Here is a 15120-nt window from a genome sequence, read left to right on the forward strand (position 1 = left end):
CCTGGTGTCGCGAACGAGTCAGCCGAAGGTGGGAGGGAAGGCTTTTCCGTGAAGGCATCTTTTAGCTCCTCCCTGAGGGTCAGGCAGAAATGAGCTTAGGCTGCAGCACAAGGGTTGTTACGTCTCACCTAAGAAACCACCACTGACAGCGGCATGAGTAATGGAGTCCCCCCTCCCGGGATGGCGTCAGTGTGTCCAGCCCAATCGTGGAGGGGTGGTGGGGAGTTGAGGGGTGGCCTGGACCCTCAACCCCATATAGGTCACTGCCAGCCCAAGGCACCCAGGGAAGGTTCTGGGCTTTCTGCCCTCCAGTCCCCACTGGGACAAAGGACGGTAGGCTGGGATCCCCTGCGGGGCGGGGGCTTCAGGGAGGAGCAGATGAGCCGAGGGGTCTCTGGAAGGCTGTACCCCTGGGGAGACATTCCCCAGAAAACTAAGGTGGGAGCAGGACAGTGCACCCTGCCAGGAAGTGCACTTCGAGAGTCCTGCTGGGGTGGGGGGGTGGTTTCAGGGATTTGGAGAAAGGGGGTGTCAAAACTGGTATGCATGGTCCTGGGCTCCTGCCAGCACCCCACAGCAGGGGGCAGGCCAACCGCCCCCATCCCCGCACAGCCACAAAGCACCTACTGTGGGCCACTGCTGCGGGCTGTACGAGGTCTCCCCTGCCCCTGAGGAAGCAGGTGGTGCTCATCCGGGGCTCAGAAACACCACAGTTCCAAATCCAGGGGAGTGGTTTCCTTCTTGGCCCCCTGGGCACACCTTTCTAGATGGATGTTCTCAAGCCAGGCCTCCAAAAGGCGGGGCCGAGACCGCCCCACAACCGCTCTGGGCCAGGGCTTCTCAACCCTGTACTATTGACGTTTGAATCAGATAATCCTTTGTTGCAGGGGCTCTTCTGGGTGTTGAAGGATATTTAGAAGCATCTCTGGCCTCTATGTACTAGATGCTAGTAGCACCCCTCAGAGGGGACAACCCCAGATCCCTCCAGACATTGCCAAATGTTCCTTGAGGGAAAAAAAAATCACCCCCAGTTGAGAACCACTGCTCTCAGCAAATTACCATATGGTTGGGAAGCATTCAGTTTCCTCCTCCTTGCCCAAGGCCTGGGCCCTGGGAACCCAGACCAAGCCAGCAGCCAGCCCTCCGCACTCAGCACATCCCAGAGGTTGGCCCTGGACACTCACAGCAACTCGTAAAGCAGCAGTCCATGCACTAGTGCCCTGGGAGGGCAGGCCACCAATAGCCACAGCGTGCCAGGTGTGGCTGCAGGAGGGTCTGTGACCCTAGAGCTCTTGTACTCAGCCCCAGGCAGCTTGGCCTGCACTCACTCGCTTTGGCTAAAGAGCAACAGAAGACCTCAAGTGGGGACAGAGAGGCCAAAGAGGTAAGACAGTTAGGAGCTTGGGAGATTTAGAAGTGGTCCCACCTAGCGGCAGAAAGGCCTCGTCAGAAAGACCTCAACAATCAGCAAACCTTGGTTGAGCACCTACTGTGTACCATGTACTCGGTTACATGCCAAGGACCCCCAATAGGACCACTGCATAGGGATCAGAGGTTAAGCTGACCAGGGCTGAAGTCTGGCCTTGTCCCTTACGGCTTAGTGACTCTAGGCAAGTTACTTAACCTCTCTGAGCCTGTTTCCTCATCTACCAATTTAGATAATAATATTACCCATGGGCTAATAAAACAGTCCCCAGGGCTATGAGAATTAAATGAGATAATGCATTTAAGGCCCTTGTCAAAGTGGTAAGCCCTCAATAAAATGGCTCCAGTATTTCTTAAATATTATGAAATGGCCTCTGCCTGGGCGGCACTAACAGAACAGCCCCCTGAGCCCACAGCTGGAGAGCCTGGCCCTGTCTTCTTAGCCTGGGAAGGGAACATGAGGCATCATTGTAACTCCATGTACAACTCTTCTTTCTAGTGGCTTCCTGCGCAAGAAGAGGCCTCAGTCACACAAGTAACTCCAGAATTAATCCAGAGCCCCTAACAATTGATTCCACCTTTTGTCCCCCTTTCCCTTTCTTGGAGCGGTTTAACACGTTTCATCTGGTCCTTTCTTGTGGTTACGTTAAGTAAAATCTCCCTCCTTGTGGAGACAGGCAGCAAGGGCCACAAAGGGACACTTGGGACCAGACCCTGCTGAGGTGAAGACCAATCCTGGCCCGACCACCCCCGTGTCCTATGTCCCATGTCCCAGGCCACGTCAGAGCTGGCCGCCTCCCCCAGATCTGTCTGCTGCTTCCATCCACCTGCTGCCTCCTCGGCCCCTGAGCTCAGCCAGCACCTGCGGCAGGGTCTCCACAGGGGCCTCGACAGCAGGGGGGGAAGCGAACCCACCTCCTCAGCCCCTCTGCCTGACTTGTCCCCACCCTCCCGTGTCCACTCATCCTCAGAGCAGAGAGCTCATGCGGGAGGCCGGGAGGCCAGAAGGAGAGGGAAACGGTTTTACCGCCTTCCTTAGAAATCCAGAGTGGAGAGAGGTCAGGGGCCGTGAGAGCAATCTCAGGAGCAGCTTTAGGAGCTTTTCGGATCCCCAATCTCTGCCCAGCCCCACACAGATGCTCAGAGAGCACATTTTCTGTGTTAGGTCCGTGCCTCACAGGCCAGCGGGCAGCCTTTTCACAGAGCCTTGGAGGCTGCTACCGGGTGACATCTCATGGTCCTTCTGCTCCTGGTTGTGGCCTCACAGCCTTTGTGGTGGCCGTGCTCCCTCCACCCCGAGTCCCAGCCCTCCCACAGGCTCCCCAAGGCCATGGAATTGCAGAGCTGCTCAAATTGTGGGCCAAGGTTCCTCTCACATCCAAAGCCACGGGCCTTGTTAAACTGCGGAGTCCCTGCTCTAGGGACCTGCTGAAGCCGTTACCAAGGCCAGGGAATCTGCATTTTATCCAGCTCCCCAGATCACCGTGCCTTCACAGAGGAGACTGGGGCTCAGAGAGGGGGAATGGCCTAAGATTCATCCCAAGTCAGAGCGGAGCAGGACTGGAACCCAGGTCCTGACCCCCCAGTCTGGAGTTCCCACTGCTCCGCCACAACAGAGTAGGGAAAGCGGGGTGAGGTCGGGGGCTGGTGCTGGCGGGGACAATCCATTTACTGCACACATGTGCTTGCCGGGCGGGGGTGGAGTAGTCACGGCAGTCCCGGGAGGTTTACCTGGCTCCTTCACCTCGAGGGCTGAGCACGAGTCAGGCACGGCCTGGCAGAGGCTGGAGCACACTCAGTGCGCCTGCTGGGGCTGGGGGTGGCAGAGCCCCACAGCATGGCTGTCGCCAGAAGAGGCACCGTGCACATGCCTGATACAAGGCAAGGCCAGGGACTGGGATGAGAGCCCTGAAGTCTAGGTGGGAGGGGTGCTGAAGAGGTTGTAAAGGCCCTGGCTGAGCCTGGTAGCGCCCAAGGCCCAGATTCAAGCAGCCCAGCCCAAGCTGAGTGCTTGAGTAGATTCCCTGGAAGCTGATTCAGTTTTGAGGATGAAGACCAGCACCCTCTGGGCACCTAGACAACCGCCTATGAGATGGGCTCTGAGATGTTCCGGGAAGGCCCCTCTGCAGCTCCTCAGGTGTCCCCCGTTAGGTCGCATATGGCCGTCTCCAGGTGGCCCTTTTAAGCATACACAATCCCTGGGAAGGGTCCTGCTGCACTTCGCCAGCTCCTTGGGGACACCCAGGGATGGGACCCTTTCCTGCTGGGGCTGCCCAGAAGGCTGGGCCTGAGCAAGACTCACTGGGGGCCCAGCCTGCTGCTCGATTCCATTTCCCTCCCTCCCTCCCTCCCTCCCTGCCAGAGACCAGAAAGATAGGCCCCCTGTCTTCTCTTCCTTCTTGGAGGGTCATCAGCCAGGAGTTCCATGTGGCTAGTGGAGGAGCTCCTCTGGGGAGCCCTGAGGAAACCCCCTCACCCTTGGCCCCAAGGCTTGGGTTTGGCTGGACCTACCCTCCTGATTCCAGATCTCTGTAGCACCAGATCCCCAGCCCAGGAGACACCTGAGGACCCCCCAAGATGGTAACATGGCTCTGTGGTCCTCTGTTGGGGACTTAATCTCACCGCACAGACACGCAGACTCCCCGTTGTCAGGAACAATCGGGACTATTAGACGGCAGCCGTGTGTCCTGGGAGTCAGTCACAGCTGCCTCGCTGCAGCCCCTGCCCCTACGCCCAGGGCCTCTTCTGCCCGCATGGGCCCTTGGGTAGGGTAGCCACGGTCGTGAACGCCTCTGACCCAGATTGCCTCCTGGTGGCCTCCCTGGGGTCTGGCTGTCAGTCACCCAAGGAAGAAATACCGGCCCAGGACACCCCAGGGACTCGGCTTTGTCTTCGCAGGAAGGACAGTGTGGATATAAAGAGCTGTTGTTTTGTCTGCTCACCTGGGAACACTGGGGGTTGACTTCTCAAGCAGGACTATGGTTTGGCTTCAGCTCCATTTGAAAATCTTTGCTTGCGGCACCTCCCACATTAGTGCCCATCCCGGCTCTGCCCAACCCTGCCAGTGTCCAGAGGTCACGGCAGCCACCCCCTGCCTCTGGGAAGGGTACTCCAAATGCTCCCACAGCCAAACCCCTTTCTGTTTCTTCCTTTCTCCTTGCAGCCCAACGCCTCTTTCAGACCGCTGCAGAAAGACCTCCCCCCAAGCCTGGTGGCCAAGGCCCAGTCCTTGCCCTCAGACCAGCCCGTGGGGACCTTCAGCCCTCTGGCCACCTCGGATACCAGCAGCCCCCAGAAGTCCCTCCGCACAGCCCCAGCTGCCGGCCCCCCTCCAGGACGGTCTTCCCCGGCGGGCTCCCCCCGCACCTGGCATGCCCAGATCAGCACCAGCAACCTTCACCTGCCCCAGGACCCCGCAGTGGCCAAGGGTGCCCTGGCTGGTGAGGAAACGGGCGTTGTGACACACGAGCAGTTCAAGGCTGCACTCAGGATGGTGGTGGACCAGGGTGACCCCCGGCTACTGCTGGACAGCTACACGAAGATTGGCGAGGGCTCCACGGGCATCGTCTGCCTGGCCCGGGAGAAGCACTCGGGCCGCCAGGTGGCCGTCAAGATGATGGACCTCAGGAAGCAGCAGCGCAGGGAGCTGCTCTTTAATGAGGTGGGAGGAGAGGGCGTGGCGGGGCATTTGGGACGGGCAGTGATGGTGGAGGCAGGCTGGACGTCTGCAAGCAGGGGCAGTGGGGAGGGTGCCCGGCACTCAGGCGTCCCCTCCTGCCCCCAGGTGGTGATCATGCGGGACTACCAGCACCTCAACGTGGTGGAGATGTACAAGAGCTACCTGGTGGGCGAGGAGCTGTGGGTGCTTATGGAGTTCCTGCAGGGCGGGGCCCTCACGGACATCATCTCCCAAGTCAGGTGGGCAGCTGGGAGGGCTGGGACCCAGCGCTGGCTGCTCCCGCCACTGCCCTGGCAGGGATGTTAGGCAGCCTCAGGCCCGGATGATTGGGGTGCCCGGCACGTGGTCCCGAGCCACCCTGCCCACCCCCATCTGTTCGGGTTAACAGACCCAGGGGTCTCAGGGCAGTTGGGAAGACACGAGGGCTCCAGCCTAGGCCCAGGCCCGTTTCCACCAGGGCTCTGGCCTGACTGGGCTCCCACACACATCGTCCAGGAGCTGTGGGGCCCCGTACCAGGGGCACCTACTCTGCCCAGCCCGTCTTCCCTGCAGCCCCGCCAAAGCTAACATGCTCTTCTGCTGATGGCTCTGCCTTCCCCGTCCAGGCTGAATGAGGAGCAGATTGCCACCGTGTGCGAGGCCGTGCTGCAGGCCCTGGCTTACCTGCACGCCCAGGGTGTCATCCACCGGGACATCAAGAGCGACTCCATACTGCTGACCCTCGATGGCAGGGTAGGGCCCTTCCCACCCTGGCGCACCCACGACCCCACTTCACGGCTCCTCCTCCCTAGTTCACCATCACTCCCCTTTCTCCCTCTCACCCCAACCCCAGGTGAAACTCTCGGACTTCGGATTCTGTGCACAGATCAGCAAAGATGTCCCTAAGAGGAAGTCCCTGGTGGGAACCCCCTACTGGATGGCTCCCGAAGTGATCTGCAGGTGTCTGTATGCGACTGAGGTAACGGCTCCCTCCACCACCCAGCCCTCCCAGAAGAGGCTTGGGGACACATAGCTCTTCTACTTGTGGTCTCCTCCAGAGCCCCCCACCCCGAATAGCCCCGGTTGTCGGGTTCCCACTTAGTCAATACCCTACCCCAACGTCCACTGCCCCCTTCCCACTCTTGGTTGGATCTTCTCTGGCCTGTGACTTTGCTGCCACAAACTGGTCCCCAGAATGCTCTCCCCCAAGCGCAAGGGCAGGTTGGGGTATGGCCGGGCTTCCCCATGTGTGGTGGCCTTTCTAAGAGAGTGGCTGACAGCTGTGTCCCTGCAGTCAGTGGTCACTCACGCAGGTGGTAACTGACCACAGGGAAGGTGACCAGGAAGGGGGCCGACTCACCAAGGAAACCTGGGACCAGCTGCTCCCCTCCCCCTGCAGCATGTTGCTACCAAGGGGCCAGACTCTGGCCAGTGGAGTCAGGGACATTCTCCTCCTGCAGGTGGATATCTGGTCTCTGGGCATCATGGTGATTGAGATGGTAGATGGAGAGCCACCCTACTTCAGTGACTCCCCAGTGCAAGCCATGAAGAGGCTCCGGGACAGCCCCCCACCCAAGCTGAAGAACTCTCACAAGGTCAGTCGGTACACAGGGTGTGACCCTGCAGGCCCCATTCTTCCTGAGGCTTCAGGGATCAGAGTCCGGGCTGTGAGGCCCAGCCTCTCCCTCCCACAGAAACCAGAGGGCCCGGGCTCCCAGAAGAGGCTCGTCTTTCTCCACACAAATCCCGCACCTTGGTGTGGAGCCTAGTCACAAACTCCCGTGGTCACTCCAACAAGTTTCCACCTGCGGACAACTGACAGGAGCCTGAAAGAAGGGAAAGCAAGGCCAGCGGGAGTCCCTGATGCCCTGGGAAAGAATCTAGAGAAGTTAACTGAGCAGTAACGCCTCTACCCCATCTGTCAGGGGAGGCATGCCAAGGCATACAGTGTTCCCAGTCTCCATCACAGAGAATTGGCTTGCCCTCCATCAATGTACATCCTAACCACATCTGAGCCAGCTTTTCCCTTAAAACGTGTGTGTGTGTGTGTGTGTGTGTGTGTGTGTGTGTGTGTGTGTGTGTGTGTGTGTGTGTGTGTGTGTGTGTGTGTGTGTGTGTGTGTGTGTGTGTGTGTGTGTGTGGTGTGTAACGCTTTTCTGGCAAATCCACCCAAACCCACAGTCCTTACTTGTGGCCACCCCCTGCTGGTAGCCAGCTCAACACAGGGCTGCAGAGTGGCACTGCCATCTGGTGGCCAGAGTGAGAAATGTCCCAGAGGGTTGAAGCTCAGTCTCTAAATACAAAATAGTTCCGTAGCCCTGCTGGATGCGAGGAGAGACAGGAAACACTTTCTGAGACAGCTGGTCCTTGGAACCCGCACTCCTGACCCCCTAGACTAGCAGATATTTCTAACTGGCTAATTCCCCAGAGGATGCAGCCTTCCATTACAGCCTAAGACAGCCTTATCCCAAAATATTGACTCAAAATGAACCAGGGTAAGCCCTTGACTTAGACTCTAAGGCTTAGAGAAATAAAGGAATCTTCCTTTTTCAGGTCCCACTTTGTTCTTTTCTATTTTTCAAAACACTCCTTCCTCGCTGACCTCTTTTTTTTATCTTCACTAAAGACCTATGTAGCAGACAGGGAAAGCACATTTTATCATTAGCCCATTTTACAGATGACAAAACTGAGCTCTAGAGAAATGTACAACTTGCTGGAGATTAGGGATAGACCCAGGACTGGATCACTGGGTACCAATCCCGTGCCCCTTTCCACAGAGCCTGAACACTGAGCGCCCTGAGAAGCAGCGTGGTGCCTGGGCTGTATTTGGAGCCCAGCTCCCCAGCTCTCCTGGTATCCTAATTCCATTGCTCACCAGCACCCACTGTAGGTGAACTGGCCACCTTTCCCGGACTGATGCTGACTTTCTTTACCTACCTGATAGTCCAGAAAGTACTGAGCCTGGGAGGAACCAGGAAGTAAGAAGCGAGAATTTAAGACTTTCAAATGACAGTGGGGCCAGGCAGATTGGGTCACCCCAAAGTGGCTGCAAACCGTGGCTTCCTCTCACTGCCCTGCCTCCACAGGTCTCCCCAGTGCTGCGAGACTTCCTGGAACAGATGCTGGTGCGAGACCCCCAGGAGAGAGCCACGGCCCAGGAACTCCTGGACCACCCCTTCCTGCTGCAGACGGGGCTGCCCGAGTGCCTGGTGCCCTTGATCCAGCTCTACCGCAAGCAGACCTCCGCCTGCTGAGCCCAGCCCCAGAGTGCGCCTGCCACCTGTGCCCACAGGCAGGGGACACTGGGCCACCAACTTGCCAACAGGGCCTGGCTGCCTGCCTCATTCTCTCAGTATTCTCTCCAAAGATTGAATGTGAAGCCCCGACCCTGCCCTCCTGCCCCTCAGCCCACTGGGCCAGGCCGGACCTGCCCCTCAGTCACTTTCCCTCCCAAGAGTCCCCAGTTGCCTCTGGGATGATGGAGACCTCTTCTGCAGGATGACCCTTTGTTATCTGCACAGGGATATTTCTATGAAACATGGAGACCAGTGCTTCTGGCCACTGTGGCCAACACAGCAGAAAAGGCTGCTGAGGTTTTTTTTTTTTAAAGTAGTAGGACACAAGCATCCCAGGTCACCCAAGAGGCAGACTGCCTGTCTTCATCAGGATACTTGCTGTTCTCAGCTCCAATTCCAAATCCTGGGGTCTGGAACGTGTTTATTGCCTGACTCCATTCTTCCTCCCTTGTGTCTGACTTCCTGAAGGCACAGTCCCACCTGCACCTGCTTCCCGACCCACCTGAGCTGACAACACACTCCCTGCACAGCCCGCGCCCAACTGTGAACAGCCTGCTCGGAGGCCGTGACGGGGAGGGGAATTTTCTGGGTGAAAGAGGAAGAAGGCAGCTGGTGGTAAAGTGGTCTCACTTCACAGGATGCGGGTGCGCACACACGTGTGTGTGTGTGTGTGTGTGTGGTGTGGAGGAAGGTCACCCACGACTGTCTTCTGTTAGGCTTCTCCATCTTCTCTCCCACTAAACTCTGCTCTGAAGGTGACCTGCTTCCTTGGCCCGGTTTCCCACCTCTTAAGTCCCGGGGTTCTGCCTGACCAGCGAAGAGGTCTGTATTGAGTCGAACACATCCTGGGGGCCTGGCCGGTTTCTGAGTTTCTCCTGTACTGTGGGATCTGAGAGCCAGGGACCAGAATGGTGAGGGAACAAACTTGTTTTACCTGTGAGCTTCATCTCAACAACCAGGTCATCGGGGACCCATTCTTCTTTTGTGTGCTTGGGGGACCTGTTTTCAAAATCCCGGTCTGGGAGAGGTGAACCAGCTCCCAATTCCATCATGTCACTGGAATGGGCAGCCCATTTGTGCGAACCACGTGCCCCTAGCTGCCTCCTCAGACACCTGTCTCCTTGTCCCCCTCCCCTCCCCACCTTCAGGGCTGTTGTGAGACAGGGAATCCCAGGGAAGAACTCCAGGTGTCTGGACCCTATCTAGATAATATTTTTAGATTCCTCTATCCCTAGTGGCCTGCTTTGGGGCAAAAAAAAAAAAAAAAAAAAAAAAAAAAAAATTGCAAGGACTTTTTTTAAGGGTCAGAGTTTTAAAAACAAAAGCATTGTCCCTTTTGTGAATTGTTTGCACTTGTGCCTGTTTTAAATTAAACGGAGTGTTCAAAACCTCTGGCCTTCCTGTCGTCCCTGGGAATAGAGCCAGGCTGTCTTCAAACTGGACATGCTGTAGTGGGTGTCCAGGGTGGCCCTCCCTCCTCCCTGCTGTGAGCCCCCCCGACGGTCATTTTGATCCGCAGAAAATCCTACTCCCTGGTGGCATGTGGGCCTGAAATGAGGGCAGAGAAGAAGGGAAACAGGAAGTGAAAGGCCCTCGGGACTGAAAGAGCTGAGAAATAGACAGGGCTCCTTCCCAGAGGAGAGGAACCCAACCCGGAAAGCCAGGGCCGTGGGCTGTGCTTGCTGGTGCCACAGGGGCTCTGGGGCAGCCACCAGGGCTGACGGCCACTTTCTGCAGCAGCATCTCCCTTCCCCCGTTTGCTTCCCCCACGCCACCTCCCCGGAAAGTCAGAGGCTGCTCCCCTCAAACTGTCCATAGGAAGTGGCCTGGAACTACTTCCAGTGAGAAAGCAGTCTCTGCTTCGGTTCTCACAACAGAGAGTGACCGTTAGGAGCTGTGAAAGAGCGCAACTGGAAATCAGGAAACCTGGGTCTTTAAACTTCCAGCTCTGACACTGATTCCAGCACTTACTTCCTGAGGTCTCATTCTACCCCCTCTCTGTCAGGGTCACTGAAACCTTCTACCCAGGAGCAAGGAGTCCTGCAGACCTCCTCCCCACAGTTCCCCACCTAGACAGCTGCCCTGGTCTAAGGGCCCCTGTCCCACCAGCTCAGCCAGAAGCAGCACCTGAGTCTTACCTCCAGGAAGCAGCCACAGTGGGCTGGGCAGAGATGGAGGCTGAGGGAAGGCGGAACCTACCTCCCAACCGAAGCCCACGGTCACGAGTGGTTGGCAAGGCAAAAAGAGGCCAGTTCTTGCAACTGAATAACACTGGATTTATTAACTATTCTTTTGAGCTCTAAGAGTCCTTCCACTGCACAGTGTCATTCCAAAAGCATGTGCGTATGTCATTTAGCCTCACACACAGACCGGTTCTGAGCTTGACCCGAGAGTACCAGCTCCAGTGGCACAGGTGACTTCACAATGACGAAAGCAACAAGAATTGGAAAAACAAAATGTTTAAACAGTCTCTTCTAAACCCGATTGAGCTCGAGGGGACCCCAGCCTCAATGCCTTGGGGCTGACAATAAGGGGAAGTTCAGGATAGCGAAATGTGGTGAAACATCTAAGTTCTGCACAGAGCTGGGCCTGGTAAGAAATCTGCAAGAACAGCAAGGCAGTCAAACACACAATTCAGTTCAGACAGGAAAGATCTGCTGTGGTTTTTCAGAAACATCACTTTCAACCGCCAAACCCTTGGCAATTCCAGAGAGAAGCCCTCATAGTTGTTTGTTTATCCAATAAAGGGCCCAAGGTGACGTTCAACCAGAAATCCCCATGTCGGCAACACTTGAAACATGACAGCACCTTCAACACAATGTGCAACCCAGACCCATGTCTTCAATGTGGTATTCTGAAGAAGCCAAAATACTTGTATTCTTACACCATTAAAAGTAAACTTCATAAAAATTAAACACAGTTGGAAAAGGATAAGTGAACAAGCAAGGATCAGAAAAAAGGAGTTTGCACTTGGGGCGTCCAATTACCACCCATCCCACCCCAGATTCTCTCCTTCTGGCTTTTCAGGCGTTTTTCAGAACTTTTCAGTTCAGCCGCCACCCAGACAGTGGGACTGAGGAGAGGCAGATATGTGGGGAGAGAAAAATGGGGGAAGGGCAAAACACCCCAGAAACGAAAGCAAATCACATCAGAAGAAAACAGTGCATAATCAGCAGGTCTCAAGGTTCAGAAATCGTAAGGGACGGGTTGGAAGCTCCAGTTTCTCAGAAGACAGCAGGAGCTCTCTATATGGAGCCTTAAGCTGGAAGATCTTGGTGTCCTAAGTAAAGGGTCTGGCCTCCTGCTACTCCAAATGCGAGTTTTTTGTTCATTGTCCCTCACTTCACTGCTGTGAAATGACTTCAAGTATCCGGATTTAATACACTACAAGAGGAAGAGGATTCCATGGGTAAGTGCACAGGGAGGGAGAAGTACACAGCGGTGGCTCCAAATAAAACCACAAGGCTGAACTCCGAGCCTGGGCGCAGCGAGAGCGCAACTTTGCCACCAGGGGGCACCAGAGATCACGTCCAGTGTCTGGGCCCTCGCGGCCTCGCGGACCCCGGAGCGGTGGAAGCACTGGGGAGGTGTCTGACACTTACACGAGGCCGGACCCTGATCACCCATCCCTCACCCCAGGCCCAATTTCTCATCACAGGTCATTCTCGCTCTGGGCAGTTCCCCTAGAGTTATTGGTGAGAAACCTTCCGTTCTGCAAAGATGAATAGATCGACGTCTTGAAAAGACCCCACGGCCGGCAGCTGAAGGGCTGCACGCTCAACCTTCGGGGTTCACAAAAAACTCCCCACGTGCTGCCACCCCACGGGCTGGGCACACAGGTTCGTGTGCTGGCGCTTCAGCAGGATCCTAGGGCACGCGATTCGCCAGAGCCTCCAGACCCTTCTCGCTAGGCCGGCACAAAGATGAGGGCGGGGGCGGGGAGGGATGGGGACGAAGGGCCGGGCTAGGAAAGGGCCTTTAACCACCTCTCCGCAATTGCCTCTGACTCACTAATCTGCCCAGTACTGAAGCTGAGCCGGGCCTGCATCCCACGCTTTGGGACAGAGGCAGGGGTCCTTGGTCTCGAGCTCTAGCATCCATTATCCACCCTGCCCTCTATTAACGGCCCAGAGAGAAGCAGGAACCGTTTAACAGCCCTCTTCCAGCTCTCAAAGGAGTTTGATATAATTTAAACCCGGACCTGCCGTTCGTGTGGGCTTCAGACTCCCGCGCGCCGCCGCCTTTAACGTGGCAAACACTTCAGTCAATTATCCCCCTCGCGGAGCTTCTATTTAAAGAGACATTGTCAGGTTCTTAAGCCTCGGATCAGACCCGCTGCTTTCTGCTTCACATACAAAGACTCAAAACACGAGTTCTTTGAGGATTGGAAGAAATACAATTAATCAAAGCCTTCGCAACCGTTCCCCCCTGCGGGAGCACCCACGTGCAAGACCGGGAGCTGCGAGGCGGTGGGGGCGGGGGAAGTGCTAAGTCCTTTCCATTTCAGGCCTCTGAGAGTGAGAGGAAACAGGCTCAAGAGCCCAGAGCTGGGCTGGGCAAGGGGGGGCGAGGGGGGCGCGTGAGCGGGATGGGGGGAATGACCCCACATTGTCGATGAAGTTGAATCTTGGGTCTGCCTCCGGCTTAGGCAGAAGAAGCTGGTTCAAGGGACAACTAGTATTCCTCCCACCCCCAAACTATGCTTTCAATGTCTTGAGGCAGGAGTTTCTCCCCCTAAAAATGTAACCTCCAGACTCCTTCCCTCCCGTTCAGAAAGGCTCCGAGGCCCATCTCCAGGCTCCCCTTCTCCATCACTCCAGCACAAGGGGAAGGGATACTTAGGTCATGTGGGGCACTACTGTCAGCAACACTGGGGTAGGGGGGGCAGGGGTTGAGGGGTGGGGGAGGGGGAGTGGGGGGGTGGGGAGGCTAGGCCTTTGTTCTACAGGACAACTCTTCTGCCTGGCTGGCTGACTAGCGTGTGGGAAAACCCGGCAAGGGGAAGGAAACCCGGCAGGAGCCTGAAAGACGCGGGAGTGCGCCTTAGCGCTCAGGGAAGGGGGTCCAGCTGGAAAGCTGTAGCCTACGGATCCAGTCTTCTACTCCTCGCTTCCAGGACTGGAACGGCAGGCCTTTAGAAAAGGTGAGCGACTCGGGCAAGGAATACCAACAAGCACAAAAAAGAAATAAGATAGGGGTCCGTTTCGGAGAGAGGGCTGAGGGAGCTCTCACCTTGGCAGCAGGGACAGGTGCTAGGATCTGGGGGTGGGAAACTGCCAGGAAGGTGAGGGACCTGGGAAAAAGAAATCCCAGTGGAGCAGAGAGGGGAAGGTGGGGGGAGCAGGGCTCGGCCTCGAGGCTGTTTACTGCTGAGCGTGCAGCACCACGGCCTCCGTGCCCGCCTGCCAAGGCTGAGGCCCAGGCACCGAATGGGGCAGAGCGTTGGGCTCTAATTCTGAGCCGCTCTCGGGCCCAGGTGCTTCCCCGACCAGGCTGGGGATGTCTGGAGCTGTAGAGCGTCGGCGCAAACCCGAGCGGCCAGAGCCGGGGCCGCCCTCGGGGTGAGGGCTAAGGCCGACAGGGGCTTGCACTAAGGTTGGGGGCGCTCCCTCCAGCACCTCCTGCGAACGCCACCGCCCAACGCCTGAAGACTGAGGCGAGTGTGGTTGTGCCATCAGGGCTCCCGCCCGCAGTCGAGCCGCCTCCTCCTCGGTCACGGCACCCAACGCCAGGCTCATGCTCCGGCCCAGCTCCGGCCGCTCGCTGCCCTGCACCCGGTGCCGACCGAAGCCCTTACCCCCTGAGCCAGCCTCGCCGCCGTGACCATGGCCGCCGGCCGCTCGAGCAAAGCGCGCCAGAAGCGGCCGCGGTAGGCGGCGGGGACTGGGTCTTCGGCGCTCCGGGCTGGGCGCGGGAGCCGGACGGCCAGGGGGGCTGTCGGAGTTGGAGCCCCGAGCCGCGGCGGCGGCGGCGGCGGCGGCTGCGCGGCCCCAGGGCCCGGTGAGGGCCTGCACACAGGTCCCGTGGCCGCGGGCGGCGGCCAGTTGCAACGCCGTGTGGCCCGCCCGGTTGGTGCGGTCGAGGCGCAGGCCGAGGCGGCGGAAAGAGCGCACCAGGAACTCGAGCACCGCCCCGTGGCCGCACGCTGCCGCCCACATCACCGGGCTATTGCCCGCCGAGTCGGCCGCCTCGGGGTCGCCGCTGAACTGCACCAGCAGTTGCACGGCGTCCAGGTGGCCGCGCTCGCACGCCAGGCTGAGCGCCGTGCGGCCGCGCTCGTCCCGCAGGTTCACTGCTGCACCCTGCTCCAGCAGTAGTCGCACAAAGCGCGCGCGCAGCGCGGGGTCTGGCAAGCTCACGGCCACCATGAGCGGCGTGCGGCCCTGCTCCGCGCGGCAGTCGATGATGCTGCGGTCCAGCGCATCCAGCACAAAGCGGGCCAGGTGCACTTTGCCCGCCTGCATGGCCTCCAGGAAGGTACGCGTACCCGCTCGGGGGCACAGGTCCTTGGGCTTGAGCATGGCCTCGGCCGCCGCGCCCAGGCGGCCCGGCAGCTCCGCACGGGGGCGCCCCTGTTTCTGAGCCCCACCGGGCTCCGGCCCCCGCCGACGCTCGGGTATGGCTCCCTCCGCGCGTGGGCGCCTGCGGCCGAGGGTCCTGAGGTTCCCACTCTGTCCTCCAGCTGCCCCGCCGCTCCTGGGCCGCACGCCCGGCGTCTCGCTGCTCCTTCCCTGGGCTTCC

At 58.1% G+C, this 15120-nt stretch overlaps 2 protein-coding genes across 6 annotated transcripts in view; one reads left to right on the top strand and one right to left on the bottom strand.

Annotated features, from left to right (window-relative positions):
• Window positions 1-9767, top strand: part of PAK6 (p21 (RAC1) activated kinase 6) — a 35001-nt gene extending 25234 nt beyond the window's left edge. For all 5 annotated transcript variants that reach the window (XM_060003551.1, XM_060003549.1, XM_060003550.1 and 2 more), the window contains 6 exons: window positions 4589-5086; window positions 5210-5343; window positions 5710-5836; window positions 5937-6062; window positions 6544-6678; window positions 8170-9767. In XM_060003551.1, coding sequence (XP_059859534.1) covers window positions 4589-5086; window positions 5210-5343; window positions 5710-5836; window positions 5937-6062; window positions 6544-6678; window positions 8170-8337 — 1188 coding nt within the window. In that variant the 3' untranslated portion in view covers window positions 8338-9767. The remainder of the gene's footprint in view (window positions 1-4588; window positions 5087-5209; window positions 5344-5709; window positions 5837-5936; window positions 6063-6543; window positions 6679-8169) is intronic.
• Window positions 9768-13742: 3975 nt separating this feature from the next.
• On the bottom strand, window positions 13743-14900 carry ANKRD63 (ankyrin repeat domain 63). Its single transcript, XM_060004988.1, has one exon. It carries the CDS (start codon window positions 14898-14900, stop codon window positions 13743-13745), a length of 1158 nt encoding a protein of 385 aa, XP_059860971.1.
• Between the last annotated feature and the right edge of the window lie 220 nt (window positions 14901-15120).

The sequence above is a fragment of the Delphinus delphis genome, chromosome 2 (genome assembly GCF_949987515.2).
Source record: "Delphinus delphis chromosome 2, mDelDel1.2, whole genome shotgun sequence".
NCBI lineage: Eukaryota > Metazoa > Chordata > Mammalia > Artiodactyla > Delphinidae > Delphinus > Delphinus delphis.